The sequence below is a fragment of the Mchenga conophoros genome, linkage group LG7, assembly GCF_057382185.1.
Source record: "Mchenga conophoros isolate Kocher_MC1m ecotype Shallow Benthic linkage group LG7, M_conophoros_male_GT1.1, whole genome shotgun sequence".
In the NCBI taxonomy this organism is placed as follows: Eukaryota; Metazoa; Chordata; class Actinopteri; order Cichliformes; family Cichlidae; genus Mchenga; species Mchenga conophoros.
In genome coordinates, this window is record NC_140532.1 from 38,101,819 (window position 1) to 38,120,276 (window position 18,458).

General features: G+C 39.7%; 2 protein-coding genes across 5 annotated transcripts in view; one reads left to right on the forward strand and one right to left on the reverse strand.

The window, feature by feature from the left end:
- The window catches only part of il11ra (interleukin 11 receptor subunit alpha), a 67,355-nt gene extending 59,913 nt beyond the window's left edge, over positions 1-7,442 (forward strand). For 2 of the 4 annotated variants that reach the window (XM_085279166.1, XM_085279170.1), the window contains 5 exons: positions 217-361; positions 622-714; positions 2,693-2,795; positions 2,975-3,054; positions 3,653-7,442. In XM_085279166.1, the coding sequence (XP_085135292.1) occupies positions 217-361; positions 622-714; positions 2,693-2,795; positions 2,975-3,053 (420 nt within the window). In that variant the 3' untranslated portion in view covers position 3,054; positions 3,653-7,442. Of the gene's footprint in view, positions 1-216; positions 362-621; positions 715-2,692; positions 2,796-2,974; positions 3,055-3,631 lie in introns of all 4 variants that reach the window. The other 2 variants (XM_085279167.1, XM_085279168.1) reach the window with 2 other exon arrangements.
- Positions 7,443-9,170: 1,728 nt separating this feature from the next.
- Positions 9,171-17,380, reverse strand: tmem267 (transmembrane protein 267). The gene is made up of 3 exons (XM_085279171.1): positions 17,271-17,380; positions 15,456-15,920; positions 9,171-12,079 (listed from the first exon to the last, which is right to left on the reverse strand). The coding sequence occupies exons 2-3, from the start codon at positions 15,861-15,863 to the stop codon at positions 11,744-11,746; spliced, it is 744 nt and encodes a 247-aa protein (XP_085135297.1). The 5' UTR covers positions 15,864-15,920; positions 17,271-17,380; the 3' UTR covers positions 9,171-11,743.
- Between the last annotated feature and the right edge of the window lie 1,078 nt (positions 17,381-18,458).

The window sequence follows — 18,458 nt, forward strand, 5'->3', positions numbered from 1 at the left end:
TGTTTTGGTAGGTCACTTTAAACACACTACAGCTAAACACAAGGGGGGAAGTGTTGGTCATGAACTTCTGCATTGCGGTTTCTTTGTTTTAACTTTCCAAGTTGACTGCTACCATCTTGTGTGTGTGTGTGTGTGTGTGTGTGTGTGTGTGTGTGTGTGTGTGTGTGTGTGTGTGTGTGCTCCTTCCCTGACATGTTTCTCTCTCTTTTTAACCAGATTTACTCTTTGGATAATTCAATTGTAATATGGGACGCTCTGGCAGGCCACCTTCACCAGGTTCAGGTCCGAACCCGTGATGAAATTAACGCGGAGAGCCAGTGGAGTGAATGGTCTCCTCTGCTACTCGGCAGGCCCTGGGAAGGTAGGAGGAAAAATTAAAGTAGTCCGTATCAGTCATTTTATTTTGAGAGTAAATTTACGATGCAAAAAGCGATCAATAAATTAAGGCATTATATAGATTTGATTAAAAGGTAACACGATCAAATAATTATCTTTAAATACACTTAAAGTTGAATCACATTCAGTTAAGAGTAGTATTAGAACTTTTATTAAAGGCTTTGTACTATTCCTGTCTACTGACTGAAGTAAAAAACTTACTCTGGGCCTGTGTTTGCCTTACAGACTATACCACCCCTGAGCCTGATGTGGAGCCAGAGGACATCTTTACTCTCCCAACCAAATCAAAGCCTGAAGCCTCCACTCCAAAGTCACGGGGTAAGACACCAAATGAAAACTGTTATTACAATCAGCTATGTTGGGGGTCAACTAGAGTGCAGCTAATGTCACTAGATTAGTACTACACCACCTAGGTTGCTACCACAATTACCACAACCCCTTTTAGCACTACTAATATTAGACCTGCTCTGTAACAGTTGCTATTACCGTTTCATTACTAAGTAATTTTAACCATAAATGATTTTCATTTATTAGCATGTTTTTAGCAGATTGTTTTTTTCCGCTCTCCCTCTGTCTAGATTTTACTCAGTTATCTTCAACAGCTGAGAAGCTGAGGCATTATTTACAGTTATTAGAGGAATTAAACACATAGCAGTAGAATGAAAATTATGTTTATATATGCATTTTGCTTTCCTATAGCACTTAGAAAGGTCTTTCTGGTTCTTTGACCCAATAGCCCCTTGAATTAGTGTGGATGGCCTGACCTTATGTTTTGTAAAAGTTTTACAAAACATAAGACATTTTTAACTCGAGAGTCCCAGACTCCGGGTTAGGTTCGGAGAGTAGCCTGGCACTTAGTTGTGGTTGTCAAACTTAAGGGTAAGAGGCATGGGGATGCGTTAATGTCTGCGATGTCATCACAAAGACAGCCAATTATACATTTCCCTTGTGTGTATGTGTGGTCCTCCTCCTCCCCCTCACACATAGCATGGGGTAGACAGCAGTCACTGTGGAGGAAATACTACTATCAGAGAACAATTTTTAGCCAAAATATGAGCACCTCTTGTCCAAGTGATTTTTAAGTGCACTTGATACTGCACTTACTCCAGTTTCCAGTAACATGCCCAACAAGTTTGAAGTGGATCAGATGAACAGTTACTGAGATAGAGGGGAAAAAAGAGAAATATGTTTTTTTAATGATGTAGGTGTCCTTCAGTGTATCTATTGGCCCTTTTTTGAGCATATATTAGATGAAAATGATTGAAAACCACTGAACTATGCGAATCATAGCCTAATAAGCGCAAGACGAGATGTTTTTACCTTGTGTTTTGGTGGCATTGAGAAGGCTCATCGGGCATTGATGCAGCAGCAATCTCTAGGAAGGCATTTATTATGGTTATTACTTGTTACTTGATAGAACAGTGCAAGTAGCTTGTGCCTGGCTTCATCACCAAATTACATATAATTGCAGTAATTGGCACCTGTGGGTTGTCATGTTTTCTACGATGCTGTGTGCACACTGGATGAAAGCAAAGTACATGGCAAGCTCAGGTATACATGGGAAAAAAACAGAGTTAAAAGCAGCCTGCAGCTGCAAGCATGCCGTCTAAAATATACACATCCAGGATACGCACAACAAGTATACGCCCACCCACACGCAGTATATACAAGGAGACAACTACAGGTTTGGCAGTGGAGGACAGGCTAAAAGCCTGTGACTGGTGCTGTTGGATTATTTAAACTGGTGTCCTGTGAAGCAGATGTCTTCTTCTATTTGTGTCAGCGTGTGAGAGAAAGCACTGTCGTTTGCAGATGTGCTCATAAATCACCTTTTAATGCTGTCAGTAATATGCACTTTTGCTTTTTCGTTTTTGGATGTGTTGGTACTTTTACAGTTCGGGTTGATGTTTTCTCTCATTTGTGTATGTGAAAGCGAGTTGTTTACTCCTCTCAGTATAATAAATGCATGTTTGGATGAAAAGCCATAATGGCAGATTTCAAATTAGCTTCTCACCAGGGAGTAATTAAATCCAGGAACACACACAGCTTTTTTTCTTTCCATTTTTGTCTCACATAGATGTGTAAACTTCTTTTTTTTTCTCCCCATGTTATGCCAATTTGGACTTTTATTGTATTTATTTCACTGCACTTTTACATCTGCTTATTCCATCATGTGTGCGTTCGTCTCTCTGCAATGTCCTGTGTGAATTCTGTCATCTGTCCTTCTCTGTACCTCCCACCCTGCTTGTTTTGCTGAACCTCCCTTCTCCTCTGCTCCTCTTCTCTTCCCACCCAGGTTCTAAACACGGGGATGAAGGTAATTTAGGTCTGGTGATTCTCCTGGTTTTGTTCTCAGTGGTCATCCTCACCACCATCTTTTCCCTCATCTTTGTTGTGTGGTAAGAAAAATACACACACAGGCATATCCCACATCCACAGTCCATGACTGTGTGGTCTGTGTCTCTGTTTTAGTTTGAGTAACATTTTTTTTCTTTTTCTTTTTTTTTTTTTTTTTGGATAGCCTGGCATTCTTAAAGTTTTTGTCAGTCAGTGTTGATGTTTCATTTTGTATATCCAGGATGAGACAGAGGCGACGTGATCATGCCACCAAACAAGAGCTCACCTCTATGGTCAAGATGAAGTCCATCCCAATCTAATGTAAGAAACTGTTACTATTTTTTAGAGGCTTTTTGCCATTTTTATTCCCCCCCTTACATAAACTATGCTGCATATGTGAACATACCTGTCTGTTTTTGTGTTTAGATGAGCACATTTGGGAGTTTTGACAGTTTCAGACATTTCAATGGTGAACAGATTCTGTGGCAAGGAGATAATTAAACTCCTAATTAAATGTCACTTCTTTCAAATTTGTATAAGTACAGCAAAATGCCCTCAAAAGAGCACTAAGCTAGTGAGCCACTGCCTAAAGAAGAACCAAAATGGTTCAAAAGAATGCTATAAACAACATTCAGACAACCCTTCAGATAGCTAGCCAACTTGTGATTATAAGGCTAACACACACACACACACACACACACACACACACACACACACACACACACACACACACACACACACACACACACACACAGATTATAACCCTCTAAGTATGGCTGTATATCTGTCATCTAACTCTGCTATTTAAATCTGTGCTTTTGTAAAACCTTTTTCCCTCCTGCTTCCCTCTACTCTGCTCTCCTTCACGTGCTCCCTTCCCATCTTCATTTTTCATCAGCTTTTTCTCCTCTCATCTCAGGTTAATTTGAAACATCTTCAACCCATCAGCCCCTTCTGGGGTTTCACCAGTGTGTCAGCCTGTACCATTTCCCGCTGTTAACATGCTGACCGTCCATATTTGGCTATATTAACCACAGAGCGTCATTCAAGAGTCCATCCAGAATCCAAGGCAGCAGGAACTAACTCATGTAAAGAGCTTGACAAAGTAAGGTCATTACCAGTTTATATCGGCTGACTGATGGACAGTTTTTTTGAAAGATTTCCTTGGACATATTCAGTGACTACAAGTGCACTACCCATAATGCAACATGAGACTCCTACCTGCCGTCCATGGGTATAGGGACAGTCCTCTTCACTTCAGCAATGCTCACTACTACACACGACTGTAGGAGCAACACTGCACAGGGACATATGAGTTCACTCATAACCAGTGCTCTGTCAAGTCTCCCCAAACATTTTTTTTAAACTTTTAAGCAACAAATAAGGAAAAACAAGTGCAGCTGCCAAACAGGAGCAAAGGGGAACATTGTTTCTGGAACAACTCGTCACCCAGAACTCCTCACACTCTCAATCACTGTGAGAGGTAACACATGTTCATTCTCACCTCGACTGATTGACCGACTCAATGCTGTGAAGGAAGCAACACTTCTGCTAATTTCTGTGCGTGTCTGATGCCAAAGAAGCAATGACGGGCATTATGGGCTCAGGTGGGAGGCAGGGAGCAACCTGTCACCTGCTGCTGGCATGAGGGAGAATATGGACATAGAGAATGAGGTCCGGGGTTTAATAGACTTTGTTTCATTTATGACAAGTGATTTTATGTTGCATGATATCCCTGTTATGTTGTCTGGCATATTAAGTAAAGGTTTTTTTTCTTTTATTGTAGTTCTTTCTGTCCATCCATTCACTGTTTCTAAATGTGTGCGAATGAAAGACTCGCATAAAAGAAAGAGGGAAAGATACTGGCCTTTCACAGATCACCAGCATTATGAAAATACATGGATTCTTAGTCATCTAATGCCAATAATAATAACCCCAGGGTCATTGTGTTAAAAAAAATGGGAGTATGTTTTGTTCAGATTCATTATTAAGTCAAACCATGAAATCATAAGAAAAAGAGGAAAGTAGTAAATCTGAAGAGCTGGAACTTAAAATTTAATTGGAATAGATGAAAATTGTTGTCATAAACTGACTGGTGTAGTCAGCCTTTTAAAGACAAAATATGACATAATGAGGCCGTTAAAAAAAGTTTCCTTATCATGTTTTTTATTTTATTTTTATTTTTTTAATAAATTACAAGATTAGAGTGATGTTACTAATGAAATGAGGGCAAAGGTTTAGATCAAAAGGGGCCCTCAAAGGGCCTTTGAGGGGACAAAAGCAAAAAGTGCTACAAAGTAGCTTGCTTTATTGTAACACGAAACATGGAAAGTGATGCAGAAAGTGCTGCATTTGATATCATTAGGAACAATGTGTGTACTCGCACGCCTCATATCTGTCCATACACGAGAGAGGTGCATTCTGGGTGGTTACTACGGTCTTGTTCACCATAGTAACTAACATCGAAAGGGGTACGCAGCACTAGGCTTTCACTGCAGTTACTAAAATGAATGTAAACGATGGTTTTAGGATGCTGATTTTTCTTGGGGTTTTTGTTTGTTTTTTAGGGGACATTTGGGGAGAGGAAATAAACAGCGGGGCATTGGCACAGATCGAATAGTTGCCATCAACTGCAGAGATTGTACAAATCTAAGAACCACCTGCATCAGCTGTTCAATTAACCTTTGAGTTTATGAGGTAGATCAGTGCATGCTGGGCGGTGGTGGAGATGAGCACGCACGCAATAAACTGACAAGAGTAACCCTCGCTCACTGTACATCTGTCTCAAAACCCATCGCCTCACGGAAAACACTCGATTTCTGGGTGGCCAACACTTAAAAATACCTCCGATACAGCTTGTCTGCTTTAGTCCTGCTTTTCACACCTGTGCCTATAAACCTTGTGTCCTGCTAGCTTTGCACCACAGATGGAACCGAGAGGCTCTTCTGCTTGAGAAGCAATTTTTCTTTCTTTCTTTCTGCTGGTTTGGTTGTTACATTCTGCTCATCTAAGGCTGTGTAGTTTCTTTTGCTGGCTGTCATTTCAGAAACACAAGGTGCATCCAAGTCCAACTTTTTTTTGTTTTTCCCAGTTTGGCAACTGTATTGTCTCTCAAGCTAGCTCCACATATTATGCATGGATCCAGTTGAAGCTTTTTTGTATATTATTGTATATCAAACTTTAAAAAAATGCATACCTATGTTATATGTGGTGTTTATATGTAAGGAAAAAACATAATCTTTGGGGTAGATTGACAGACATGGTTTAGCTCAGTCTTGTGTTAAGGACATTTCTTTTTAATAAATCTGTCATTCTACACCAATATTACATAGGTAAATGCATTACATGCTCCCTGTCAATCACTCTAGGTCAATACTAAAACTCATTGGACGAATTGGAAGTGAATACAGTGTCAATGAAGGGAGACTTCAATAGTATTAATAGCCTGAGCTAAGCCATTTCTTGTGAGTCTTCCCAGCATTGTGTGTGTGTGTGTTTTCCCCCCCAGTTATATGAAGCTGTGTTACTGTACGATTACTGTATGGACAACGTGTTTACTGAGTTAGTCCTTATCCAATGTTTAATTCCTTTTTTTTTTTTTTAAATAGAACCACAAATGGATGTTTTCTTTTCACTGACACTCTCCTTCCTCCATTCTTGTGGCAACATTCACAAAGACAGTGAAATATTTAAAAAATTATTCACAGAGTCAATTTGAGAACCCGCCCTTTACTTCCTTTTTAAATTGTGTTCCAGTAAACTCGGGGCTCTGATGGATGTGAGATATAAAAGGATGCATTCGGAGCTTTTGTACTAGAATGTGCACACAAATTTGATTTTAATTTCTTCTGTTTTTTGTTTTTGTTTTAAATATTACTATTGGTGCAATGAATGTCATCTTTTTGTCATTTAAAACAATCTTTGTAGCTGAATCTTTGTATAGTAAATTCTTTTTCTTATGCTTGTCTTGTCCTTCCAAGGTCCAGTCAAAAAAAACTTTAATCAAGAGTGAACCCACTACCTGCTCTCTGTGTGACTTTTATACTAAATATTCAGTTTTATAAGGCCAAATTAGGAATTTAAAAAAGATGGTAAATATAACATAGAAGCCACTTTGCCATAATTACTGGATTTACAGGTAATAAAGTTAATATTTTTCCAATCTACACAGTAATGTAAAAGTGAAATACCTGTTTTAAAGATATTTTTATGATAAATATTCAAAGTAAACTTTGATAAATTGTATAAACCATCCATCAGATTCAAGTTTCCGGGCACAGTGCCATATATTTTAAAAGGCGCCTATAAATAAGATGTGTTTTTACTATTACTATTATTATCATTATTATTGTTATATCAGTGACTGTTGTTCACCCTGTCTATTTTGTTTTTAAGGGTTCAATGTGACATGTTTTCTGTAAGTGTATGCCTATGGAGTTCTTTCTGTCTTTCTTGGTGTTTTTGTTATTTTTTGTTTTTTTCTGTGTGGACAAACTTCATTTACAGTCTGTTCCTCTGCGATATGTGACAGTTAGAGGAGCCTGTTGACTTTTAGTTCTCGCAACTCCGATGAAACTCAGGCATCCATTCTCAGATGTACATAGTCATTTTTGTTTCCTCGTGTTCAACAAATATCACCATAAGCTGTTTTTTTTTTTCTTCCTTCCTGTCCTGGTGTCTGTGAAATAAAAAAAAACTATTTTATCACACTTCTATTCCTTTTTTTTCTCTTTTGTTTCCCATGAAAATTCAATGTTATGGTTCACTAACCTTTTGTCCGTAGTTTCCATTATCTTTTCAGTACAGCTGCGCATTTGTTTTATAAAGTTTATCTACTTCCTTGTGTATCACAGTTTATTCTTTGGTTGTTTGATGGAAAAAAAATCCAATTGTCTAGAGTTACTCAAAAAAAAAGATGTCTGTTATTGTTTGGTTCTTTGCGTTGTGTAAAAGCTGAAAGAATTTCCCCTTAAGGCCTTTTCTCTTTGAGGCAGTTTCTGACGTCTAAATGCTTAAGCTACCTTTTCTTGTCTTCGTGACAAGGAATTTTAAGATGAATAATTAGAAGGAAATAACCCCGATATTCTCATCACACTTTGACAACAGTCTTATTTGTGGTGCAGGGGGGTTTAGCGCAAAGATACTTTGTCGTAGACAGACAAAGTTGGTGGCACCAGGTAGTGCTACTAATAAAGTCAAAGAAGGGTGATGAATATCTCTACACCATGTAAGGAAATATAACATAAAAGGCAACGTTTGTGGTGCAAATAAGACAAGTCTTCATTGTGGCTCTCAGTGCTTCTGTTTATGCCCATCATAACAGCCGTACATTATAGCTCAGAAACCTTTGATATTTAAATCTCATAGTGTACTTGGTGCAGTCGGGCGTGACACTCTCAGCCAAATAAAGAGCTATAATCTTGGTGATAAAAGGAAAAAAATGCACAGATTCATTTTCCAATCTGCGCTTCTGTTTGAGCAGTGTAAATCAGTTGGAGCAAGTATAAACGTACTGTGAGTGGAATACACACAGTATTGTATTAGCACATTGGCACAAGGGCTTTGTACTGACCCTATAGGTCAGTTTAAGACAATACCACTTAGAAAGATAAAAGCTGTTATTGCTCGTGTTTGCCATCGTTAGTTTATAAATGGAGGTAACTGTCTTATGTTACCAACAGTGAGCTTTGCCAAGTAAGCCTTTTGGTTAATGTATCTCAGACCAGACAATTACTGTATATGCTTAGTGTTTCATAGCTGTGCACTCAACTGTGCTTAACGAGGGATCTTAGAACATTTATCCCACCAGGCATGCACTGTGAAGCAGGATTTTGTCTCCGGTAATGTCAGGGTTAACCTTGGCTTTTTAGGACTATGAAGGTGGTTCGTTTCTTATCAGGGTTTGTCACTACAGTAACTTATGCTGGAGCAGGGCCTGAAAAAGTCAACAATCCTTCACAGATAACTTCCTTTGTGAGGTTTGAACCCAGAATCTCCTTGCTCTAAGGTGACAGTACTCACCACTGAACCAAAGTCTTATTAGACCAAAGGCTGCATTTATCTGGGTTTTTTTTTGACACTTCACTAAAACTTTTCTGGTAAAATGCTGCCTCCTGGTGGTGAAAGGTTAAGACTGGCAGTTTGCACATTTGCCTTTCACACAAAAAGATCTCGGAGGAGGCCTGAGCTAGTGTACTCCTACTGCTGGACGAAAGCCCAGAAAAATAGGATTGTGTCAGGATGTTAAATCAGTGCCAAATCAAACACGTGGATCCTCTGCAATCCCGTGGAAAACAGGGGAACAGCTAAAAGTATGCCCACCCCCCTCATTTCTTTATTTTTGAGCAAATAACCAGACCTTACCCCGTGACGAAAAACTTTCAGAGCCCTTAGAGAACTTCAGAAAGATGCAAGTCATTATACAAAAACACAGCAAATATACACAGGATACATTTTATTGAGATAAAATAACACTACATTAAAACTATCTTGTTACTATATACTTTACTATTAACCAAAAACATATTTGTCCAAAAATACAAAACATTATTTTAAAGCACAAAACTTAAATAGTGCAAATTCCAACACTTAAAGTCATATGGTAAACATAAAAGAGAAAATGACACTGGCAGTTAAAGTGGGACAACAGCCAGCGTGTAAATTCCTTCCATAAGCACTAAACTTCAAGTTAAATAAGTGTAAAGTGGAGGCCGGTGCTCTGTTTGCCACTGTTAAAGCTGTTTTTCCGCATCCTGGTAGTCATAAGCAAAGCTTTACAATGCCTTTGTCTTCTATGTTGGTTTTGTTTTATTTAAAACTCCAGTGTTACTCAACGCTTCTGTTACTCAAACAGTTGTTTCCGATCCGTTCTGTGACCCTTCCAAGAAAGTAGCAACAAAACAGACAAGCCTGTAATAAATCAAATAAAGAGCACTTCAAACTATTATGTACCAGCAAGTTTGTTTGTTTTTCTTCCCCCAAACAATGAGCACTTTTCAAACTTTCTCCCCCTCATCCATTATTTTATTTCACAATCACAACTAAATATTCCTGACTTACCTCCACTTACTAATGGAAATAAATAAATAAATAAATAAATAAATAAAGATCATCAAAAGTGAAACTACAGTAGCCACCTAGTGGACAACAGGCACAACTACAACCTTAATCACCAAGCACCAGCTTTACAAAAATGTATCCCTGTTTTCCATCTGGAAACAGACAATTCAAGTCCACCTTCTCTTATACTGAAAGCATGTTGCTTATATTCAAATACCCATTTCTAAACCCACTATAATACAACATTACTAAGCATCATTTAAACCAGTGTATAATACTGTTAATGAGTGTTTATGTTATTTGGTCTACATCTAAAAACAGTGTAATGACAAAAACTCTATATGTGGTATATCTTTGCTGCTGATAATGCAGCAAAGTGATTATAATGAGTGAAAACAAACAGTCCTGCAAACCCCGTTTTCACCGCTGAAAAGCTAAATTTCAGCATATAGTCCAGGGGTGTCCAACTCCAGGCCTCAAGTGTCAGTGTCCTGCAGGATTTAGATGTGTCCTTAATCCAACACAGCTGATTTAAATGGCTAAATTACCTCCTCAACATGTCTTGGAGTTCTCCAGACGCCTGGTAATGAACTAATCATTTGAGTCAGGTGTGTTGACCCAGGGTGATATCTAAAACCTGCAGGACACCGGCCCTTGAGACCTGGAGTTGGACACCCCTGATACAGACTGTACCTCACACTGTTAGCCATATAAATATGGCAGCATTATGGGAGGAAAAATGCTGGAACCACGCACAGATGATTAACACAGCATGTCCCCTTTCTTCCATTTTGATGATCTAAATCTAAACTCAACTTTTTTTCAAGTTTCACTCCATGCTGTGTCAGGACACCGAATCACACCGACTTTACTCGTCCGTCACAGTTTTTGCTCAAACGACGAGGGCCGAGCTTGAAGCCGTCAAAGAAATACATAACAGCAGGAAGCCAAAACCTAACTGAGCATCTTTACTACAGCATGTCTTAAAAGGGGATTCATTCCCTTCCTGTGATGATTGACGTGCACAGTAAAGAAGCCTCTGAGCCACATATAACTCACTGTTGGCAAGGTTTCACCTTTGGAATAAGGAGACTTGATGTTATCCATTTCTGTGGCTGGCTCAACTTACCCTACAAACTGATTTCTAAAAACTGACCATTACAGGAAAAGTTATGACTGAGTGCACATTAAGGCTTCTCCAGGCAGGAAAATGAAAGTTGCAGTATGTTGACATGCTGGATATTACAAGCATTAACAGCCAAAGAGGACATTTTGTTTAGCTGCTGGTAATAGACATGGGAAATAAAGAACCGTATGTGGGCAGATTTTTAACGTACTATAAAGAAAAACAGTTTTGAGGTGCACTAAGAGTGAAACTGAAAGACGTCTCGCAGAGCCTGGAATTGATTTTGCCTTTGGTTGACGTTTCCTTCAGCGCCCTTTGAATGAGGCTGGATAGTGACAGTAAAAGTGATGAACCTCCATCGGGGTTTAAGTCTGTGAGGTGTTGTGTAGGTGAGCAAAAAGTTGGGCAAGCCCTGGTAAAAAAGATATGAGTAAAAAGAGGGTTCACATCTTTACATTTAGTCCCCAGGTTATTGAAGAGGATTCTGATACAAATCCATGCCATGAAAAGGAAAACAAACAAACAAACAAAAACAGTGATTGGCACTTATATTGGGATGTTCCCATTTCAAAAAGCTAATTTAGTATTTTACAGCCATCTCCACCAATGAAAAGTCAAACGTTTACTGCTTTCCTTATAATATAATGAGCTTTCTCATTCTTTGTGAGAAAAGAAAACAAAAAGTTTTCATTATTTATGTCAAATGAACTGAAAAATGTCTTCATAGCCATATATACGTGTTCTTCAGAATTTAAAGGTATTTGATAATTATTTTAAATAACTAAGAACATTTTTATCCAAAGGTGATCCAAAGTTGGTGATGCCTTAAACATCGATGGCCACCCCGTGTTTAGTGAATATCACATCTCTGGTTCCCGTCAGGTACATGAGCACTGAACACAGGTGAGGGAGCGTCGCCGTGGTGCTGACGTATAACCAGTATGGGATCGGCGCCGTGTTGCCGAATGGGCACACCCACAGGCCGTGGCGCACTGCATCCCGGACGTGGTGTGTCACCATGGAAATGAAAAGCATCCATGGCAAGGAGCACCAAGCGTCTTTGAGGCGCCCGAGCCACATGAGGAAGCGGAGAGTGAGACAGATGATGGGAATGAGAGAGGAACAGTGCAGCGGTGGACGCTGAGGGAGTGAGACAGCAGCCTGGAAGAGCAGTGAGAGACAGCGTTAGCACCACATATATCCTTTGGAAACATGTCAATCCATGTCAACAGTGTTCTGTACTGTGGAGATCCTGTCATGAGTCATGCTCCAGCACACACACACACATACACACACACACACACACACACACACACACACGTATGAGGTATAGGGCTGCCACGATTAGTCGACTAGTCACGATTACATCGACTATCAAAATCGTCGACGACTGATTTAATAGTCGACGCGTCGTTTGAAGCTTTGTAAGATCACAAAGGACGCAGGAATGAGTAGTAGGATTTAAGAGTGTAATAACGGACTGAAACAGAAGATGGCAGCACTGCATGTACAAGGATGCCAGCTGCCGTTAAACCCCGAAGAAGAAGAAGCTGTGTCCCAGAATTCATAGCGCAGCCCAGCTCAGTTTCCAACAATGGCGGCAGCTAGTTAGTTTTAATATTACTCTTATTATTCTTTCTGGGTCACAAAATAAACGTTTAACATATTTTCAGGTGAGAATGTAGCTGTGTAAACCTCAAATATCTGCTTGGTTTATCAGGACACCACATATTTTCAAAAGCGCTCCCAACGTTTTTGGAGACGTCTGTTACCCACTAGCTCGATAGCTAGCCGGGGGCAAGGCTCACTAGAGCCGACGAGAACACCGGACTCCTGGCAAATCATTTTCAAACCCACCGCCGTCTTTCGCTACTCAGGTTAAACATGATATATAAGTCACTTAGATAACTTAAAAATGTTATTGTTGGGCCTTTTTTAGTATTTTATTTGTTCCTGAGTAAATCGGTTTGGCTGAGATTAAAGTTATAGTTTTTACACAGCTGAATAAACGTCAAGCAGACAGCTGATTATCAGAAGTGTGAGATGCTGGAGAATATACTTCGGTGTCCTGTTATATTTTAGATAGCAAGGAGCAGACAGCTGAGTTTATTAAACTCCACTGAAACAATCTGGAAATTTAATTAAAATTTAATAAACTATCATCTTGTCTTTATTTTTAGTTAGCACATACCTTAAACACTTAAAGCTGTAAGCTAATGATAGTTATATAAGAGCAGATGCATGCATGATCTGATTAGTCGACTAATCGCAAAAATAATCGGTGACTAGTCATTATCAAAATAATCGTTTGTGGCAGCCCTAATGAGGTACATCTCTAAATTAGGGCTGCCACAAACAATTATTTTGATAGTCGACTAGTCACCGATTATTTATGCGATTAGTCGACTAATCAGATCATCATCATCATCCAAAATAAACAAAAAGTCCTTCAAAAATAAAATGCAGCAACCATCACTGGACGTAAAACTACAGCTTATTGCACCAGCAGCATCTGCTCTTATATAACTATCATTAGCTTACAGCTTTAAGCTTTTAAGGTGCTAACTAAAAATAAAGACAAGATGATAGTTTATTCAATTTTAATGAAATTTGCAGATTGTTTCGGTAAAGTTTAATAAACTCCTTGCTATCTAAAATATAACAGGACACCGGAGTATATTCTCCAGCATCTCACACTTCTGATAATCAGCTGTCTGCTTGACGTTTATTCAGCTGTGTAAAAACTATAACTTTAATCTCAGCCAAACCGATTTACTCAGGAACAAATAAAATACAAAAAAAAAAAAAAAAAAAGCCAAACAACAACATTTTTAAGTTATCTAAGTGACTCATATATATTTAACCTGAGTCGCGAAAGACGGCGGTGGGTTTGAAAACAATTTGCCGGGAGTCCGGTGTTCTCACGGCGCTAGTGACCTAGCCCCCGGCTAGCTATCGAGCTAGTGGGTAACAGACGTCTCCGAAAACGTCGGAGCGCTTTTGAAAATATGTGGTGTCCTGATAAACTGAGCCGATATTTGAGGTTTACACAGCTACATTCTCACCTGAAAATATGTTAAACGTTTATTTTGTGACCCAGAAAGAATAATAAGAGTAATATTAAAACTAACTAGCTACCGCCATTGTTGGAAACTAAGCTGGGCCGTGCTATGAATTCTGGGACACAGCTGCTTCTTCTTCTTTGGGGTTTAACGGCAGCTGGCATCCTTGTACATGCTGTGCTGCCATCTTCTGTTTCAGTCCGTTATTACACTCTTAAATCCTGCTATTATTCCTGCGTCTTTTGCGATCTTACAAAGCTTCAAACGACAAGTCGACTATTAAATCAGTCGTCGACGATTTTGATAGTCGACGTAATCGTGACTAGTCGACAAATCGTGGCAGCCCTACTCTAAATGTATGTATGCATATGTATATGTAGATGGATCAACTGACAGGTCAGATGCGTCTCTTAGATCTTTGCTGGAACTTTTTGGATTTATATGACTTATAGAAGCTGTTCAGTTTTTTCACACTGCACACCATGCTAAGATATACCAAGTGTTTAGCTAATTGCTCTTTGAGAATCACTTTGTTGGTGCTGACATACAGTTTTATGCCTGTCAATTAAACTGTTATCTACTGTCTGTGTGTGTGTTCTCTATCAGTAACACAATGAAAGAAGTTACTAACATGTTTTTGTAGATTCAACTAAAGAAATGAGAACCAATGCTGTGTTTCTGCCAGTGAAAGTGTCTAAAGATACAATTTAAATTTTTGATACATTGCTACACTGTTGGGCTGAAAGACCAAAAGAATAGTCAATATTTCAATGATGTAATGGATGACAGTCATTTTTTAACATACATATAAAATGAAGTAGTATTTTTCTTGGTGCGTCACCATAGCTCACCCTGTGGATTGTGCTATGTTCCCGGCATAAAATCCATATCAGAAAAGCCCAGATTGAATTCTGCCCCAGGCCTGTTACTGCATGCCACTTACTTTCCCATCATTTCTTCTGTGTCTAACTGTTGTTATGTAACAAAGGCAAAATACCCCCCAAAAAATCTTTTTCATAAGGATCCAAACTTATTAATATTCAGTGGCCATTTGGAGTAGAAACCATTTGCACTCCAGCATTGGTTCTCCTGGCTCGCTCGTTTGATTTAGCATCCCCGTGGATTATCTGACAAAGAAACTGAACACATTTACAAGAAAAACATGGCTGCTGCCAAACACAAACACCTACAATCCCTGATAAATAGCAACTCATGAGGCTTAAAAATAAAAACAAGTCTGTGAAATTAAAATTTTCTGCATGGGTTGTTTCAGTGTTTTCTCTCAGTGGGAAGGTTATAATGAACATTGTGTCCTGTAATCTACTATAATGGCACATGTATGGGTGCATTTAAGACTTTATCACTAAATAATTAGCTCTCCAAGAGAAAGGTGAAGGACTTAGGGAATACTTTGTACCCTATCATTTGTAAGCTTATTAAGCATTCAGATTAACCCTCTATGGCGAAAGTCTTACCTTGAGTGATAAGGATCCAGCCATATAGAAGTGGTCCAGGTCTATGATTGATGCCAGGAGCCCTGCGAGTAACACCTCATATAAATCGCTCTTTTTCCTCAGTCCAATAACAACCGCCCATGACCACAGCCCCACCAATCCGTGCGTGGCGTTGTCCAAGACAGCACGCAGCCACAAGTGTTGCTGTATGACAGACAGCTGTAGGACGTGGTCTGCCACCACACAGAACATCCCGAGTCCTGCCGACGCCAGCAGGGAGGCGGAACTGAAAGTCTGCAGGAGGGCCTGAGCTCTCTCCGTCTCCAGAGCCAGGCTGAGAGGTACGGGAGCACCATCTCCCCTGAGGCCAGGTCCCAACAAGGGGGACGAAGAAGGGGAGGAGTCGAGCTTGGAGTAGAATCCTTGCATGTTGTTAGATGGCTGGAGGGGCCAGTCAGCATTAAAGGTCAGCAAGATTCAGGCAAACTGGAATAAAGGAAATAAAAGGTTCATCATTCACTGCTTATCTGAGCAAACGTGAAGCAATCACACACACACACACACACATACACTCTAATGCATGTTCATGGACACAAATTTTATTTTATTTACTTATTTTTGGTGACAGACTTTGACACTGATGTATTTTAACAGGAAGCATATTTTGTGTCTTATTTAGATTCTTTAGAGGACACATGTCAGCTGTCCTGAGGGCTTTCTAAAAGCAGCTTCCACTGTATTGCAACTCAAACCTAACTGGGGAATTTTTATAGACAAAACATAACCAATGAGTTCTTGATAATAAAATAACAATTAAAACAATCCAACTGTAAAATTCCCACTACCGCCACCCCCATCCTGTCTCCAAATGTGGACAACATTGCCTTTTAAAGGTGAAATATATTCATTTGACATGAATCAGTGCATATGAAACTGGACAGATGAAAAATTGAATATAAAGGCATAAATTTGGCCCGCGGACCAGAGTTTGACACCTATGCGCTAAAGGAAATCTCGGAGGAATCTTTCCAGCACCTGCTTAAATCCATACCAGGTAAAAGGGGGAACAACCCAATACTAGCAAGCTGCGCCGAATAAAATGTCCAGTAAGTGCACGTATTTCAGTTACAGATCATACCTATATGAAAAGAGCAAACAAAAACCACCCCGCACCTTCCACATAGGAACAATACCTAATAACAACACATAATAAAGTACTGTGGAGAACTGAACAACAAATACAAAGTTCACACACATAAGACAGTTTGAGTTCCCTGAAAATCCACAGCTTTCCAACACCCAGATTATTTTTTATTTTTTGGACCATGGGGGCATGCAAAAATAGATCTGATGCGTCTCATGCAACTGAGCGAAATGTAGGACAGACTCAAAAGGCGCCCTGCTTTTGTCTTTTACTACCAGCTGATGATGCAACAGCAGTGCTTCTCTTGAAGATGCTCCTATGAATGAAAATTTAATTAGCTGGTTATTTTTGTCACCGGCTAGCGGCTCCAGCTGAAGTCCCTGCCTGCAAAGCTCCTTGCGGTCCGCGTAATGTTTGTTTGACTTGACATTAAAGTCAAACAAACATTAAAGACATCTTAATTAGACCCAATATAAGCGAGCTAAAATAACACCACAGACAGTGCTAGGCGCTACGTGGCTAGTAGTGACAGAGATGCTGCTATGTGTAGGCGGACAGCAGCTGTCACGATTAGCGATGGATTGCACGTCATCGTCCCCGATTTAAAATTAAGAACAAATGTATAACCGATCAATAGGAGATTTTTTTATGTCATTTTTGATGAAACGCTTGGAAAATAAACCAACCCTTACCCCATTTCCCTGCATCCGTAAATCTACTGAAGTGTTCACACTTCTTCTGCTGTGTTGTGTTGTAGCGCCAACGCTCAGCGGTGCTTTGCTGCCACTCGCAGGGCATGAGTGGGACCCACCAGCAAAGTATCGCTAGAAGACCAGAAGGGTTCAAATCCACTATATTGCCAAAAATATTTGCTCGTCTGCCTTCATACGCATATGAACTTGACTGACATCACATTTTTAATATGATGTGAATGCATGCTTCCTTTGCAGCTATAGCAGCTCCAGCGCTTCCGAGTGCTTTCCAAAAGGTTTAGAAGTGTGTTAATGGGAATTTGACTATTCTTCCAGAAACACATTTGTGAGTCAGACCAACAAAAGTATTCTGTCAGGTTGTGCGTCAGAACTCTGTGCAGAGGTGTCAAGGTCTACCACACCAACAATTCTTCAAAACATGGATGGCCTTTTTCTGTTCCAATTGTCATGTTATAACAGGAAAGGGCCATCCTGAAACTGTTTCCAGAAAGTTGGGACCATCCCACCTCCACTTTTCACTTGGCACAATGCAGTCAGACAAGTACTGTTGTCCTGGCAACCACCAAACCCAGACTGGTCTGTTGAATTGCCAGACAGAGAAGTGTGATTTATAAAAACACATCTCCATTCTTAAGTCTAGTGGCACCATGTTTTACACCACTACATCTGAGGCTTTGCATTGCACTTGGCAATGTAAGGCTTGAATGTAGCTGCTTGGTCATGGAAACCCAATCCATGAAGCTCTCTGTGCAGTCTTCTTGAGCTAATCTGAAGGCCACACGAAGTTATGAGGACTGCTTCCACTTGGTTACAACAGATGATTGTGGAATGTTTAGTAGCAAGAAAACTTCATGACTAGACTTGTTGCACAGGTGGCACCCTATCATGGTACCATTCTGGAATACACTGAGTTCCTGAGAGCGACACACTTTTTTACAACTCTTTGTCTGCATGCCTAGGTGCCTGCTTTCTTACGCCTGTGGCCATGTAAGTAATTGGAACAACTCAATTGATTTATTTGGATGGGTGTTGTGTGGTGTTAGTTCAGCAAGTATTACACACACACGCAGGTAGGAACAGAGGATTACCGGAGTTGACTCCTTTCTTTATTTTTCTTTTTTTCTTCTCCAAAACCACAACCAGAACAACATACTCACTAGCGCCCTC